Source organism: Berghia stephanieae, chromosome 2 (genome assembly GCF_034508935.2).
Source record: "Berghia stephanieae isolate SIO BIC M18660-M18661 chromosome 2, UCSD_Bste_1.3, whole genome shotgun sequence".
In the NCBI taxonomy this organism is placed as follows: Eukaryota; Metazoa; Mollusca; class Gastropoda; order Nudibranchia; family Aeolidiidae; genus Berghia; species Berghia stephanieae.
In genome coordinates, this window is record NC_088361.1 from 100,344,234 (window position 1) to 100,361,890 (window position 17,657).

Here is a 17,657-nt window from a genome sequence, read left to right on the forward strand (position 1 = left end):
GTTGGTACATCATATCCGACCGGCGCCGCAAATTGAGCTAGGGCGAGGTGACTTGCTTAAGGCAACACAGCGCACCGGGTAATCGAACTTAGTACCTTTTGGGTACAAAGCAAAGACCGTACCGCTGAGCCACGCTGCACCCTGTTAAGTTACACCCTTGGCCATTGTGTTCCCGAAATTTTGTCAACAAAGAGTGGTTGATGCCCTCCCTACCAGATATTCTTTAGCTAACCGGGTTAGCCATAAATTTAGTGAGAATTGATCATTAAAATGGCTTTTTGAAAACAATAACAAGTTCAAGTTCAAGTTCAACGTATGTATTTATCTGCAAAAGGCGAAATACCCATCACGCGGGTGGTTGGATGGGAGCATCACCCTTGAATCATATACCTATGATGTTCGCATGGGTGTACGATCCGATAGTGATGTCGTTTCTTCTTCTCTTTGCTTGCCTATCCTGCTTCTTTGGTTTGTGATTGTATTTTTGACAGGGGATATTTTTTTTTCTGTAAATCTTCTGCCTGTTTGTTCTTGGTTATTTATAATTTAGCTTATGATATCTTTAGGTTATGATTTTGATTTACATTTGTACTATTTTTGTTAGATTGCTTGTTTTTTTGTTTTAGCGGTCTCTCATATAACCTCAATTGTGTTGGAAGAGACCTAAAGCAACAAACAAACAAAAAAAAAAAAATACCCATCACTGCAGATTTTATACATTTATGTGGTGACTTTCTCCATTATTGTGTTATTGCGTTGAAAGATAAATGTTTAGTAGTTGATCAAATTTGTTGTTGTTGGTAATATCTCGGATTTCTGGTGGGAGAGTGTTCCATTCCTTGATGGTTCTTGGGAAGAAACTGTTTTTATATTAGTTTGTTCAACAAAGAGTTGAGTGACGTCAACTTCGTTCCTTCCATTCTTCAAATTCCTTGTATCTTTAATGGTAGTTGTCCACATAGCGATCTTGAATAAAGCAGTAGATTTTTGACGAATAAAACAGAAATTGTGACACCCCCCCCCCCCCCCCCCAAACAGAGTTGGTTGTTTACAAACAATAGTATGAATAATTATGACGTCTTTCTCCACTCTGTTATTGAGGTTGTGCTGTGCGTTCAGCTAAAATATTCACAACATCCGCCAGACGGATATAATATACAAACACACAAAACTATGTAACCTTGAACGTTTATAGATAGTATGCGCTTGGCTAAGGAGTTCACAACTTTGCCATCGGGAAGTACAACGGACCAACACACAACACTGTATGTAACAATGATCGTTTATAGTCTGGTTAATGCAATTTAGTCAGAATTGCTCATAAACGCGGATGGCAAAAAACAACAACAAAGTCCTGAGTGACGTCAACTTCGAACTATCTATAGTCTGATAGAATTTAGTAAGATCTAATCACAAAAATGGCTGGCTAAAAGCAATGTCAAAGAGCTGAGTGACGTCAATTTCGTTCCTTCTATTGATTTTTGCCTGCTGATTGGGTGATTACTTCTCACTACGATTTGTCAAGCGGCTTAAACTGATAATTTACTTAAACCTATACTATCGACAGTAAAGCCTGTGTTATTTACTTGGTCTAGCCATAACTGCATTATTATTATTATTATTATTATTATTATTATCATCATCATCATCATCATCATCATCATCATCATCATCATCATCATCATCATCATCATCATCATCATCATCATCATCATCATCATCATCATCATCATCTTCTTCTTCTTCTTCTTCATCATCATCATCATCATCATCATCATCATCATCATCATCATCATCATCATCATCATCATCATCATCATCATCATCATCATCATCATCATCATCGTCATCGTCATCGTCATCGTCATCGTCATCGTCATCATCATCATCATCATCATCATCATCATCATCATCATCATCATATTATTATTATATTATTATTATTATTATTATTATTATTATTATTATTATTATTATTATTATTATTATTATTCTTATTCTCTTATTATTATTATTATTATTATTATTATTATTATTATTATTATTATTATTTTGCCGTTGTTGTTGTTATTGTTGTTGTTGTCGTCGTCGTCCACATAATCCATTTTATCTTTATCATTATTCCATTCTGTGAATCCATTCTATTTTTAAACGTTCGCTTAATACATATCTGTTTCGATTTTAGTAGATGGTATGAGAAGCAAGATAGGTTTGGTTTGTGTTGTGTGTTGTTTGTTTGTGTGTGTGTGTGTGTGTGTGTGTGTGTGTATGTGTGTGTGCTTGTGTGTGTGAATGATTATGTTTCAGCCAAAGTAAATTTGTAATTTAAGCGCTTAGAGTCAGGTATCTCGGAGTTATAGCGCTATACAAGTTTTCAGCATTATTATTATTATTATTATTATTATTATTATTATTATTATTATTATTATTATTATTATTATTATTATTATTATTATTATTATCATTATTATCATTATCACTATCACTATCACTATCACTATCACTATCATTATCATTATCATTATTATTATCATTATCATCATCATCATCATCATCATCATCATCATCATCATCATCATCATCATCATCATCATTATTATTATTGTTATTATCGTTACCATTAATTATTATTATTATAATTATTATTATTATTATTATTATTATTATTATTATTATTATTATTATTATTATTATTATTATTATGATTATCATCATCATTATTATTATTATTTCCGTTGTTGTTATTGTTGTTGTTGTTGTCGTTGTCGTCTTCCACATAATCATTTTCATCTTTATCTTTATTCCATTCTTTGAAAGGACTTGGTATTCTGGATAACTAGCGGCGTACATCACATACCTCACACTGAAGATCTTCCCGTCACCCCCACCGTCGGAGCTCATATCGATTTCTTCCTCCTGCCATACAACTATTTCCCTTCCTGCCCGTCATTCCATTCTAGAGACCATGTAAGTTATAAACAGTGTTTCGATTCTTGATCTCATACGTTTGAAATGTCGAATGTTAGGGGGGGGGGGGGGGGGGGGCATTTGACCTCCCATGATGTTAGTAGATGGTATGAGAAGCAAGATAGGTTTGGTTTAGGTCACATGCCGTGCCTTCTATCCCCTTATATCTGTTTTCCGAGTTGCTTTCTGTCTAAATCTTGGTGTGGGATTGCTTGGTTTTCTCCTGGCCCTTGGTCTTTGACTGAGTGGATAATATAGTCAAATGTTTTGTATAAGTTTGGGAGATAATTATATTTCCCGTGTAAATCATCTCTCTGTTATGCTTTGCTAGATATGTTTTCTGTTTTGGATATATTCTGTAAATATTTGAGTGTAACCCTCTTAGTGGGAGCCTGTGTTTATGTCAATATGAGACTTTTAAGTGATCTCAAACTAAGTACATTGATGGTTTGCTCTTGGAATCTACATCTGTTCCCTAATCGAACTATTCCACAATAGAGCTATTCCCCTTTGTCATACTTTTTCTTAGATTTTTTAATTATATCTATAATTTTTTGGCTATCCCATGTGTCGCAAGCGGCAAAAAACCATTAAAAACAAACAAACTCACAAACAAGTTCCCAGTGCCGCTGTGCGACCTTCAAAGGCAGGAGATCTAGAATCGTATCATCATACCCCTTCAATGACCTCACCTATGTTATTTCGTATCAAAATTCATTCTTGGTTCTCGAATTGTCAAGCTATCATTTCTCGCCAAAGTCTATTTTCAGTCAAACAAGATTCTGGCTGGAGAAAAAAAATTTCTTAAACTGCTACGTTTTTAAAAAAAAAAAAAAAAATATATATATATATATATATATATATATATATATATATATATATATATATATATATATATATATATATATATATATATATATATATATATAAATATTCTATTTGTTTTTTTTGTTTGTTTTTTTGTTGGTTCTTTTTTTTTTAATTTTTTAAATTATTCTTTTTTAATTTGTTCCTTTTTTCTCCTTTTTAACAATCAAAGTATAACATGGACCCTCGTAATATTTTGTTGTTAAACTCTGATAAATCGGGTAATCCCCAAAACGAAAGGTCTATATAGTAATCTAGATTTTTAACAACTTTTTTTAACCAAACAACTATTTACTCTATTGTCTTTCATTCATAGATCATGTCAGCTATAAATAGGTTATATATATATATATATATATATATATATATATATATATATATATATATATATATATATTATATATATATATATATATATATATATGCAGAGACCGTCTAGAATTCGAACTCTTACAATGCAACTGTTCCTCCGTAATGTCCTTCATTTCAGTCTAGATATCATATAGATTGTAGAGAGGAGCTGTTAATTTATTTTCATCCAATTTATTTAACGTATTTCTATATCATGATGCACTATTCTTTTCTATCTAAATTAGTATCTTATTGTCTACCAGTTGGTAGATTTACATTTTACCTCAGTGAAAAAAGTAACCCGAAGTTTTTTACCGGTGAACTTAGGCTGTGTCCTTCCACATGAGAAAGTAGTTCTTCATTTTGCTGAGATTATTCACTGGTAGAAAACAACTGATTTTGCCGACCCGTGAGTAGATCTGATCACACTGCTCTCTGTGTTTAATAAAACTTTTAGATTGAACGAGCGTTAAACCAATTCTGGCCGTAATTCTAAAAAAAAAACTGATATGTAACACGAGCATTTTATAATTTATGGCCTTCCTTATTAGATTCCTAATTTTGTTTAATTTTGTTTGGGTCTCACAACTTTTAATGCCTTACGCTGATGAAAAAAAAATCATTTTGACCAGGAAATTTTTTCACTTCAAATATTTTATCGATTAAAGATCCCCAAGATAGGTGTCCATTTTTATTTTTGTAGGTCTGAAAACCAAGCGTAATTATGGGTCTCATTTATTATGGGTCTCATTTAACATGGTTGTAATGGAGAATATTTTGTTTTAGTTTGAGAGTATTTCCTTTACACAATGAGCCAAAAACAAAACAACAAAACATTTGGGTTATCATACCTGGGCCCGTTTTCATGAACACGGACTAGCGCCTAGTCTCTGACTATATAAGGACTTGAAAAAATCGGATTTCATGTGAGCTGACTAAGCAAGTCCCAAACTAAAATCACGACACCTTCTGACTAAGTTTTGTCAATTTTTAGTCATTTGCGGAGATCGGACTTCAAGCTTAGTCTGAGACTAGTTACTAGGATACATCATAGAGTCGACAAGATAGCAGCTATTTTTAGATTGAGAGAGCTTCAATTCATAGAAGGAAAATGCATCGGTTATTAATGACAGAGGCAACGCGTGTTCTGTTGCTATTCCCGCTGGCTTTAAAAAGCTGTAAGATAAATGCAGATCGTCGAAAGTACACATTTTTGCGAGTAAAAACTAAAAAACCCCCCGAATTTATCGGCTCGCGAGTTGCGAGTGAATGGAGACTCGAAGTGGAAGGGCTTGCGTCAAAAGAACAAACAAAATAATATTATTTTTTTTTAATTAGAAAGTATAGTGGCGACAAAAGTTATTTTGCCATTGTGATTAACTGAAATAATATTATTCAGCATTACACACTTTATGTTTTGTTTGTCGTTTTTTTTCTTTTGGTTCAATTTGCTTGGGTTTCAATGAAACTTTCATTGGCCTAAATCAGGGTTGCCAGATTATTTTTCAACAAAATGCCAGGGGAAGACTCAAATAATGCCAAAACACTCAAAAAAATGCCAAAGTCTGTTGACTCCCACCCCCACTAAGAAAACTACTCACTTTTGATAGACAATTTACTATCATATCCTGGTGGCTTGCGTGTTTTCTTTTCTTTCTTTTTTTTTTTTTTTTTTTTTTTTTTTTTGAATTATACTAAATTTCCTGTTGGGGTAATTTTTTACCTACTGACTACTAAGTGGAGTGCTAACCCACTACACCACGGTTGGATTTTAAGAATGAAAAAGAAATACATTAACATGAAAGGTAAATACGTAAACAGTTAAGTAAGGTGTCATTTGAAGTATAATATACCAGAAAATAAAATGCCAAATGAAAATGCCAAATGCCAAATGATTTTTCTAATGCCAAACGGTTTTCAAAAATGCCAGATTTTTGGAATCTGGCATTTAAAATGCCAAACTGGCAACCCTGGCCTAAATATGGAATTGATAGTTGACCATGGACATCATTGTAGTCTTTCAGTCGACAGTCAATGTCATGACAAAATTAACTTCAAATATGCAACAGAACAAAATATTACATATACCGGATGTGTTGCTAATTTCCTCTTTGGAAATCTTTGCATTAAAAGTATGAAGGCTGGTATCTTACCTGCCATCGCCTACTAGAGAGCGGGATGTTAGCAGCACAAAATAGCCGATTTAGTCACCGTCCTTAAAACTCCCCCTTCTGGGCAACAGACAAGCTAGTCAGAGACTATAAAACATTCATGAAATCGGGTCATTTACTAGACTACAATAAATTACTAAGCGCCAGTCCATGTTCATGAAAACGGACACTTGTTTGAGTTGTAAGTTAAAGATATTCTTAATCCATTGATTCCGCTGTGCACGTATCTGCAGGTCTGAAAACCGAATACAATTATGGGCTTGATTTAACATCGTTGTAATGAACAATATTTTGCTGTGGTGTGAGAGTATTTTCATTACAACAATGAGCCCAAAGCACTTTGGGTTACCCGACTTGTAAATAGGTAAACCGTGATTGAGGACCTTGTCACCCATCGCCTCCAAACGATATTATTTCGGGGTAAACCAGATGTCAGAAAGGGGCCTTTAATGAATTTGATTTTTAAAAAATCAGTTTTAAGATAATATTATATTATTTTCATTCTTCTAAATAAAACAATAACGTAAGCCGACGCTCATATTTTTGACAATTAACTCTATTTTTAGCATCCAATTATCTCCGAGATAATACCGTTTTGAGGCGATGGGTCTTTATTTGTAGTAAAAACGTTATGGCCTAAATATTTTAAAATGCATTTTGTCAATGTATGGAGTGTTTGCCATGGTACGTGCCATTTGTGAATAGTTAAGTTTTTTGTGTCAGGTATTATATGGGTTAATTTGTCACAGCTATGGGTCGTTGCATCAAATTAAGTATCATATTATTATCTTGATTATTAGCATGCTTTTATTTTAAGAAATTAATTGTAACGCAATTAAATGACTTAGCATAAATTAAACCGAGGCGGAACGGTAGGATTTGTTTAGTCATTAATCTTTTTGTTTTCCCCATTGACATAGGAGTAAATTTCAAAATTAATTCTTATATAAACTACAGTGTAATGCTGCAAAACGTGCAGCAGAGGCCGTCTCTTGAATAAGGATTGTATATTAAAAAAAATAAAAGCAACAACAAACAAAACATAACCGACCCCCCCCCCCCAAAAAAAAAAAACAACAAAAAAACAAAAAAAAAAAAACAAAAAAAACAACAACAAACAAAAAAAAAATTAAAAAAAAAAAAAATTAAGAAACAGACAAAAATAAAAAACGGAGAAAAAAAAAATAAAACAAAAAAATAATAATAATAAACCCACCAAAAAAAACAAGACATCGAAGCGAGGCTCAGATCTGGATCATCGAATGCAAGCTGATTGCCTTCCCAACTCGATCATCACAAATCGGTCGTCCACAAATTGTAATTACCATCATATAAATAACGCCAACAGTTAATGGCATGAAAGAACCCCGTCCACCAGGAATCTTCTGTTTCTTATTGACCCAGTCCCCTTTGTCTTCCTTTTTTCGTCGGTGCTTTTAACCTCAGCGGCTCTAGAACTTAGACACTATTTTGTATATTTTATGTATTCATTATATTATTTGCAGATCCATTCTAAATGACCTAATGTCATTTACACATAAATGATTTGTTTACTTCATCATATATTATGCCTCACACGCAGTTTAGAGCGATTGGGGTATCATTTTCTTTTTCAAATCCCCCTCATCCTTTAATATTTTATCATTAAAGACTGAGTGGGGTTCCTGACCCCCCATAGTGGGCAGGGGGGGGGGGGGTGTACATACTGAGTCTTCTATCCCCTTATATCTGTTTTCCAACATGCTTTCTGTCTTTGTCTTGGAATGAGATTACTTAATTTTGTCCTGGCCCTGACAGGAGTCCTAGCTGGGAGGGAAACAATCAAATGCATAGTTATTGTTTTGGGAGATGATATTTTTTTTCCTTCTTAATCATCTCTCTGTTATGTAACATAACATATGGTATAGGGCTAAATAGGATAAAATCCCTTGAATGCCCTTAATATTAATAGTAATGCCATACATCTATTGATTAAAGATTACAATAATGATACACGTGGTTAGGATAGTATTTCAAATTAAATGTACTCATGTATATGTGGTGTACAAACATATATCTTTAACCGTGATTTGCAAAGCACACACAATAACACACACACACACACACACACACACACACACGCATATAGAAGATAACCATCATAATATAATAATGCATAATATACATACAAGATTGAAAGCCATGTCAACAGCAGTGCAAACAAGTATTATTCGTCATATATAAAGCTCCCATCATATAATTCCCTGTCTACTAACACCTTGAAATAATCCATAGATTTTGCATTCTTTGTTTCAAATGTCAAACTGTTCCATTTCTGGACAATACGAATACCGAAGCAGTTTTGTCTTATGTTTGTTTTGCATCATGTATTATTATATTTGTTATTTTAATGTATAATGTAAGCATTTGAGTGTATTCCTCTTTGTTGGATTTTGTGCTTGTGTCCGGATGACACTTAGGTCATCTCAAACTAAGTACATTGGTGGTATGCTCTTGGAATCTACGGCTGATCCCTATTTGTCCCCAGTTCCCCTTCTTTTTTTGGGTGCTTTAATTGTAATTCTAGAACTTTTTACTATCCCATTTTCTTCCTATTTACTGGTGCTGATATAACCTAAATGTGTTGCAAGCACCGTAAAATCGTTAAAAAAAACAACAAACAAACAAAAAAAAAACAAAAAACAAAACGAATATCATTAAAGAGAAACGAGTTCTTTAGCACCATAGGACCCATAGAGCCGGAGTTATTCACAGTTTCTTTAGGGTTCAACGGACAATAAAAATATATTGCTACCCTTACGATAGGATACTAGTATACAAAGTACTTACCGCCAAGTCTAACAAAGCCAGCAACCCAATAACTGCTGAGTGGACAAGTGGTCAGGTTCGTGTGTGTATGTTGGGTGCGAGGGGGGCAGGATGTCCAGTTGTTGTTGTTTTTTTAAATTTTATTATTATTATTATTATTATTATTATATTATTATTATTATTATTATTATTATTATTATTATTATTATTATTATTATTATTATTATTATTATTATTATTATTATTATTATTATCATTATCATTATTATTATTATTATTATTATTATTATTATTATTATTATTATTATTATTATTATTATTATTATTATTATTATTATTAATTTTTTTTCTTTCTTTTTTGTTGTTGAGATTTAATCTCAACTTCATCCAGGATCTTATTGAATTAGAAATTATTTTCCGTCGTCATCACTTTTCATTCTCTCTCTCTCTCTCTCTCTCTTTCCCCAATACAAGGTCTTCGTTAATCTAAAAGACAAGAGGCACCCCGAGAAAGGATTACTCATAGATAGACATGGCAACAAAGATGAACAATGCAAGACTTCCAAACACGCCACAGCCTATGATGAACTGATAAACAAAGAACCGGATATCCTCTTTGATTTGTAATATGCAAGAAGATGACAAAAGATCAACTTGTAAATGATACATAATGCATTGTTAGATTAAAATGAAGTAAATAATATACGGAATTTTTTAATTTTATGGTAGAATTGCTTGCTTTTTTTATGGATTAGACTTCGTTGTCATGTAATCAAACCTCATCCGCTTGCTGATCTTAATAGGTAATAAATAACCAGAGATGTCACTATTGCTTTGTCTCCTATCCCCCTCTATCTGTTTTTCCATTCCATGTTGCTCTCGCCTTTGTACTGATATGGCATTGCTCGTTTTATCCAGGTCCTAGCAAGGGTCCTTAACTGAGAAGGAAGCAGTTGAATGTATGGTTCCTTTTTTGAGCGATTTTTACATTATTATATTCCCTGTAAATCATTTCTCTGTTATGTGCTATTTATGTTTCTTGTTTTGAATCGTTAGTTTGTAAATATTTGAGTGTATCCCTCACAGCGGGATCCTCTGCTCGTGCCTGGATGGACCTTTTAGGTAATGTCAAAATAGGCACACTGATAGATTGCTAATGGATTCTTCTGTACCCTATTGGAATTTGCCCCTTTGCCTTACTATTTTTTGTGCTTTAACTTCAGATCTAGAACTGTTCCCTCATCATCATCTTCCTTTTTACTGACGCCATAAAACTCATAGAAACCAAAGGAACATATATTAACTAAATTATTTAAAAATTCTCTTAATTCACCCTCTTAAAAAAGACCGAGATTACAGGGGCGTTAGCCACAGTAAACAGCACTGCAAAATGAGCAATAAGGGATTTATTTCTTGCCTTAGTAACACAACCGAAAAAAAAAGATGAACCCCCCCCCCCCCCCCCCCAAAAAAAAACAAAAAAACCAAAACAAAACAAAACAAAAAAACCCAAGATACCGACAACAGGGCTCACTGGGATCTCCCGGTGGAATTGGAATGCCTAATCCTCTAGATGGAGTTCTGACCTCCTATAGTGTCTTCTATATCCCTATATTACCCGTTTTCCAACTTGCTTTTTGTCTTCGTCTTGGAATGAGATTACTTGGTTTTGTCCTTTCCTTTTTCAGAGTCCTTGGCTAGGAGGGAAACCGTCACAAGAGTTAAAAGTTTTGGGAGATTATATTTTTCCTATGGAAATCATCTCTCTGTTACGAGTATGTAGCTATTGTTATATTGGTTGTTTTGAATGAATAGTGTAAGCATTTGAGTGTGTTCATCTTAGTTGGATCCTGTGCTTGTGTCGGGATGCGACTTTTAGGTGATCTCAAACTATACACAATAATAGTATGCTCTTGGAGTCTAAACCTTTTCCCTATTTATACCATTCCTGCTTGTCTTACTTTTTCTTTAATGCTTTAATATAATCAAAAAATTTATCGACTATCCCATTTTCTTCCTTTTTTCCGTCATATGTCGCAAGCGCCGTAAAACCTTTAAAAACAACTAACAAAATAATGCCTAACCCACCTCTATATCTCGCCCTGTGTTGCCCTTTCAACAGTTATGCAAATGTTAGAATGATACTTGAAGACGTTAGACTGATAAAACACAACCTCCCCCCCCCCCCCCCCTTTGTTTTTGGCCAACAAACTTTTGTTTCTTATTATAGAGAGATATTAAAATAACATCCCCTCGTCTTAAGTCGTCAAAAAGTTTAAATTTGAATAATTTACCTTCGTTATCAAAATGATCACCATGGGCGATGTCATCGTCGCCATAATCAGCATCACCGTCATCATATCAAGGGCCACTACTTATTTTACAGTTTTGGTTGTTCTTTTTTTTTTTTTTTTTTGCTTTGTATTGAATCATTATTGTTTACTAAAAAAAAAAACGTTTGATATTGGAATGAAAAAGAGACGCACAGTATTATTTTCCTTGTCTGGGTTAATAAAGTTCATATTATCTTGCCTTATTAAAATGTTGCTGTATATGTTGTAGAATGATCATGGATTATTGTGAAACAAAATTCAGAATATTCAGACCAACGTCACTCACCCAGGCTGTTGACCTCTTTCTTTTCTTCAAAAAACGTTCGTAGAGGTGTGAATTTTTAGCCCTAACTACGGAACGAAGTGTTACTCATCTGTAATTTTATTTTTTTTAAAAACAGGAGTAAAATTAAAAGCACGTTTGATGCCTGAGTACAACATCGAAGGAATTAAAGATGGTATTTAATCCTGAGATGAAATAGATTATTCCATTTATGAATATACGAATTGCCATACTGTGGTGTAATATCGGAGGTTTGTATCTAAAGATGGTTCTTTGCATCTTTCAAATGCATTCTGTCCTAATTATATACCGCTATTGTCTTCGTGTGTTGTGTTGTCTCCCATTCTTTATTTTTTCTTTTTGTCATCAGAAACTATATACGTATATATATATATATATATATATATATATATATATATATATATATATATATATATATATATATAATATTGTTTGTATTTTCTAGATTTCTATATGGATTTAGTGTATTACGATAATATATTTTCAAACCATTTTTATGATTTTTCCCTGGGTGGGGTTCCTGACCTCCCATAGTGGGCAGGGAGGTACATACTGTGTCTTCTATCCCCATAATGTATCTTTTTCCAACATGCTTTCTGTCTTTGTATTGGAATGAGATTACTTAGATTTGTCCTGGCCCTGGCCGGTGTCTTAGCTGGGAGGAAAACAGTCAAATGCATAGTTATTGTTTTGGGAGATGATATTTCTTTCCTTGTAAATCATCTCTCTGTTATGTTTTATTATATTTGTTATTTTGAATGTATAATGTAAGCATTTGAGTGTGTTCCTCTTTGTTGGATTTTGTGCTTGTGACCGGATGAGACTTATAGGTGATCTCAAACTAACAACATAGTGGTATGCTCTTGGAATCTACATCTGATCCCTATATGTTCCCAGTTCACCTATGTCTTACTTTTTCTTGGGTGCTTTAATTGTAATTCCAGAACTTTTTACTATCCCATATCTTCCTTTTTACTGGCGCTGATATAACCTAAATGTGTTGCAAGCGCCGTAAAACCCTTAAAAACAAAAACAAAAAATATGATTTTTCCTCGTGATGTAGTTTAGATGATGTTCCATTTCACGTACTGATTCGGTTACCAATGACATTTATTAGAAAAATCGCAGGTCGCTGTGAATGCGGAGGTTTGGCGTAGGGTTACACCTACAATGGAGAGAGAGATATACGTAGCCTTAGTTTCAGTAGCAGGTTGCGACTCCTAGAATTACGAATGTTAAAAAAAAAACAAAAACCCAAAAAAACTGAAGTAGACAGGTTTGTCCTTCCTACCTCTTAAAGTCATGCAGATATACTTTGTGCCATTGATACCATTGATAAATAATCAATTATTTGTAATTGCAGTGGAATTGGAATTCTCTTAAGGCGAGGCTGAGTGTGAGACTTCGTTAAATCTGAATTCGTGTTGAAATTGTCATGCAGTGAATAATTATTTAAACCAAAAATAAAAATGTTAAAGAAAATCAGAAAACGCGTCAAAATGTTGTCATTGTATTACTTTTTGTTATCATAAACTTTTGACAACCTAAAAGCACTGATATTTATATTTTCTCTTAGAGATTAAATGAATTCCTCACTTTGTCTTGCTTTTTCTTGAGTGCTTTAATTGTAATTTTATATTTTTTTTACTATCACATGTTCTTCTTTTTTACTTGCGCTGATGTGACCTAAATGTGTCGCAAGCAGTGGCGTGGCATGCTTACAGTAAGGGTGGTGCTAGAATCAGAGGAAATGACTTAAAATATGCTATATTTGTAAACACAAAAGAAAAAAAATAAAGAAAAGACTTACTCAAATAAGTAAGTGGCGGTATATACCATTTCTCAGTTTGTTTGTGTTTTTTAAATGCTGTAATCCATTTTAAAAAAATGGATCGTGCGGTGCCAGTCACCAAATCAACCAACATAGCCACGCCCCTGGAGTCGCAAGCCCCGTAAAACACAAACAACATCAATCTTGCTGTGTTTTGTATCCTCGTATAATTGCTTATAATAATAATAATAATAATAATAATAATAATAATAATAATAATAATAATAATAATAATAATAATAATAATAATAATAATAATAAAGTGTTCTTTTATAGCGCTAAACGCCGACGCCTCAAAGCGCCTTACAATATACTTATCAAACCATAAACACACTCTTACCGAGCCAGACAGACACACACAACAGTCGCACACACTAACTATGCAAGTTTTACAAAATGAAATTAACATTCAACAAAATGGAATAAAAAAATAAAACGTATAATTTACTCATCAATAAGAAAATACCTAGGATAAAAATTTATGGGAAAGATGAGTCTTTAGATTTTTATTAAAACTTTCTACGCTGCCCGAGAGCCTTACTGACAAAGAAAGCGATTTCCAAATGATAGGTCCTGCTTTATAAAAAGATAATAATATATCGCCGAAATTAGTAAGCCGTGTTTTTGGCACTTTTAGTAGCTGGATCTCCGATGACCAAAACTGGCGAATCGGGGAGTAGGGGACCACAAGTTCTTGAATGTAGCTCGGAGATCGGGAATTTAGTGCGTTGAAAGGAAAAGGGTGTGTCTTTTTTTTACGAAACCCACCGAAATCAGACGAAACCCGACAAAGTTATAGGAAGTAGGTAGCAGTGGGGAGTTAACCTGGGACTCAGGGAAGTGTACACCAGTCGGGAGTGAATCTGAGACTATGGAAATCTACGAAACCCGCCGAAACCCGGAAAAACACGACAATATCCGACAAAGTTATGGGAAGTAGACACATGTGGGGGGTGAACCTGAGACTGAGGGAAGTGTACACCTGTGGGGAGTGAACCTGAGACTATGGGAAAAGGATATAAGTGGCAAATGAACCTGGGACTATGGGAGATGGATACCAGTGAGGAATTGAAGCCGGACTATGGGGTACCAGAGGAGAATGAACCTGACACTATAGCAAGTGGGTGCCAGTAGGGATTGAACCCGGGACTCTGGGAAGTGCACACCAGTGGGGAGTTAACCTGGGACTGTGGGAGATGGATACCATTGGGAGTTGAAGCGGGACTCTGGGAGTTGGGTTCGGTTCCCACAAGTATCCATCTCCCACAGTCCCAGGTTAACTCCCAACTGGTGTGCATTTCCCTGAGTCCCAGGTTCACTCCCCACTGGTGACCACTTCCTAATGTGCCAGGTTCATTCTCCTCTGGTACCCAACTCCAATAGTCCTGCTTCAACTCCCAATGGTATCATTTCCCACAGTCCCAGGTTAACTCCCCACTGGTGTGCACTTCTATATTGTCAGTTTCATTCTCCTGTGGTACCCAGCTCCTATAGTTCGGCTTCGATTCCCACAGGTATCCATCTCCCACAGTCCCAGATTAACTCTCCACTGGTGTGCACTTCCCTGAGTCTCAGGTTCATTCCCCATTGGTGTCCAGTTCCTATAGTGTCAGGTTCATTCTCCTCTGGTACCCCATAGTCCGGCTTCAATTCCTCACTGGTATCCAGATTAAAATTGTATTTAATTGATGATTGGTGGTTTGTAAAAAGCGTGAAAATAAGATATATTTACTTTTTAGGACATTAGGCCTATATCCAAATATTCCGTGCAAGTTATTTCTTTGTCCTATTATTCTTTCTTCATTTCCTCCATCTTCCTCCATTTATTCTCTAATCATTGTTTATTTTCATTGGTTGAGTAATTTTGGTTCTTTTCTGCCCTGACTCGAGAACTATGAATTTAAATATGTCTGGGAGTGATCTTGTGAAGTTATCTCCGAAATATCAATGAAAACTTTTACACGTTTGTTCTGTTGCCATCTTCTGCGTGGCCTTGAGCAAGTCACCTCGCTCTAGCTCAATTTGCGGCGCTGCACTGCGGTTGACGCCTGGATTATTCCAGGTTTCCCTTGGAATAGCCCCTAGAGCAAAATTTTCCCTTTGGGATAATAAAGGGAATTTTATTTTATATTTATTTATTTGAAGCCCAAAGCATTGATGGGAATAACGAGGAGCTGGCCATATTATACCTCCGCAATAGATAAACCAGAGAGGGATCCATTATCCCGTCGTATGGCGCTTCCAGCGTTATATATAATGAAAAAACTTTCGAACAAAATTTTGGATCAATAAACGCCGTTGTAAAGAATGAATGTACATAGTTTGTCAAACTACTCAACTCTCAAATTTTCTGATTGTGGGCGTTTTCCTTTAACCCTCTCATTTCCAATTACAGGAAAATCGTCACATTCTTTTCGATACAATCCAATTTTTTCTCATTCAGATTTCTTTTATACATCACATAATTTAGATAAACATATTTGGTATTGTTCTAAAAATTAAATACTGCATTATAAAGTTTGTTTGCTGGACAAAATGATCTCATCAGAGGTCTGATCGGCCCAAAATTAAATACAACATGATGCGCAAAGCTCGTATGTAAGTAGTATTCAGAGTTTTGATCCGCCGATCGTGAACATCGAAACTTCAGAGGTTTTGATCTGCTGACCAACGATTTACTTTGTATTTTTGAGTTGGTGTTTGAACAATCAATTTTTATGGTACTGGGTGTGACCTTTCAGGTAAAATCTAGCAAATGATCGATAAGGAGAGAATTAAATTCAATTATTTTCGGAATCTAGTTCATCCTGACATCATACTCATACTCGATGAAGGAGATGGGTCACATAGTAATCTAGAATAAAGTCTGGCGCCAAGGACAGCAGTTGTCCTTTACTAACTAAAGACATATAAAAATTGCGGAGAAAACTTTTACTTCCTATTATTATTATGGACATTGAAGGGTTAAGTGCGACGTGTATTTATTTGCAGATCTGATAATCTAAATTGTTGTGGTCCCATTGTTGTAATGGAAATACTTTCAAACCAATGCAAATACTGTGTCCATTAAAACAATGTAAAAAGACGCCAATAAGAGAGTCCGGTTACAATGTGTAAACGCTGGTTAAATGTAGAATCCAGCTTGTTAAAAAAATCTTAAACCCGAGACTCCACAGAAGTGACGGGTTTGAGGCTTTTTTGAAAAAAAAATATTGAAGGTTATCTTAATATCAATTTGATATTATGTAGAAATGAAATTAGACGAAGATAATTGAAGTAAAAGTTTAAATTACCTAAATAGTAATAATGGGAACTGAGATTTTTGTGAAATAGGACTCTCCCTCCCCCCCCTCTCTCTCTTCCCCTCCCCCTCCCTCTCTCTCTCTCTCTCTCTCTCTCTCTCTCTCTCTCTCTCTCTCTCTCTTCTAACTCTCTCTCTCTCTTCAGTGAAGTTCTTTATTTAAACAAAAAAGTTTATATATCAAGCTTCAAATTCAATATTAGGCATGACGAAAATAAAACTTTTTTGAGACGTTTGCACGGGAACGTATGAAGTAAACGTTTTCTGACCAACATGAAGAAATTGACGTTTTGTCATTGCAAGGCTGAGCGCGACTCCCAATACGAGTATATTGACCTGTTTATTCAAAGGCCATAACTGTTTCAGTAAAAATCAATAATGTCGCGGAGTTTTTCCTCCACAGACACAACATCCGGCTTTTAAATTATTTTTTTCGAGTGATTGAAAAGCATATCCGGTTGATATTGTCCCCTACGAACAGTGGGGGCAATCGATACATATTATCGAATGATCGAAACTAATAGTAAGAGTAAAATATTTTTATTCACCCATTTTCATCAATGGTTGCCTGCAGACATGCAAATTAAAAACCAATCCAGTTGGTAACACGATTCATATTTCAATTCAAAGCGCCAATGAATGGGGCGGGTATTTTAATTTTTTAAAACTTTGCTGGATATGCGTCATAGACCAGCCGGTATCATGCATTTCACATGAATTTATT

At 34.6% G+C, this 17,657-nt stretch overlaps 1 protein-coding gene across 2 annotated transcripts in view; it reads left to right on the forward strand.

The window, feature by feature from the left end:
- The window catches only part of LOC144966047 (putative amine oxidase [copper-containing]), a 38,880-nt gene extending 29,015 nt beyond the window's left edge, over positions 1-9,865 (forward strand). For both annotated transcript variants that reach the window (XM_078902052.1, XM_078902051.1), the window contains exons 12-13: positions 2,818-2,967; positions 9,639-9,865. In XM_078902052.1, the coding sequence (XP_078758178.1) occupies positions 2,818-2,967; positions 9,639-9,791 (303 nt within the window). In that variant the 3' untranslated portion in view covers positions 9,792-9,865. The remainder of the gene's footprint in view (positions 1-2,817; positions 2,968-9,638) is intronic.
- The last annotated feature ends 7,792 nt before the right edge of the window (positions 9,866-17,657 follow it).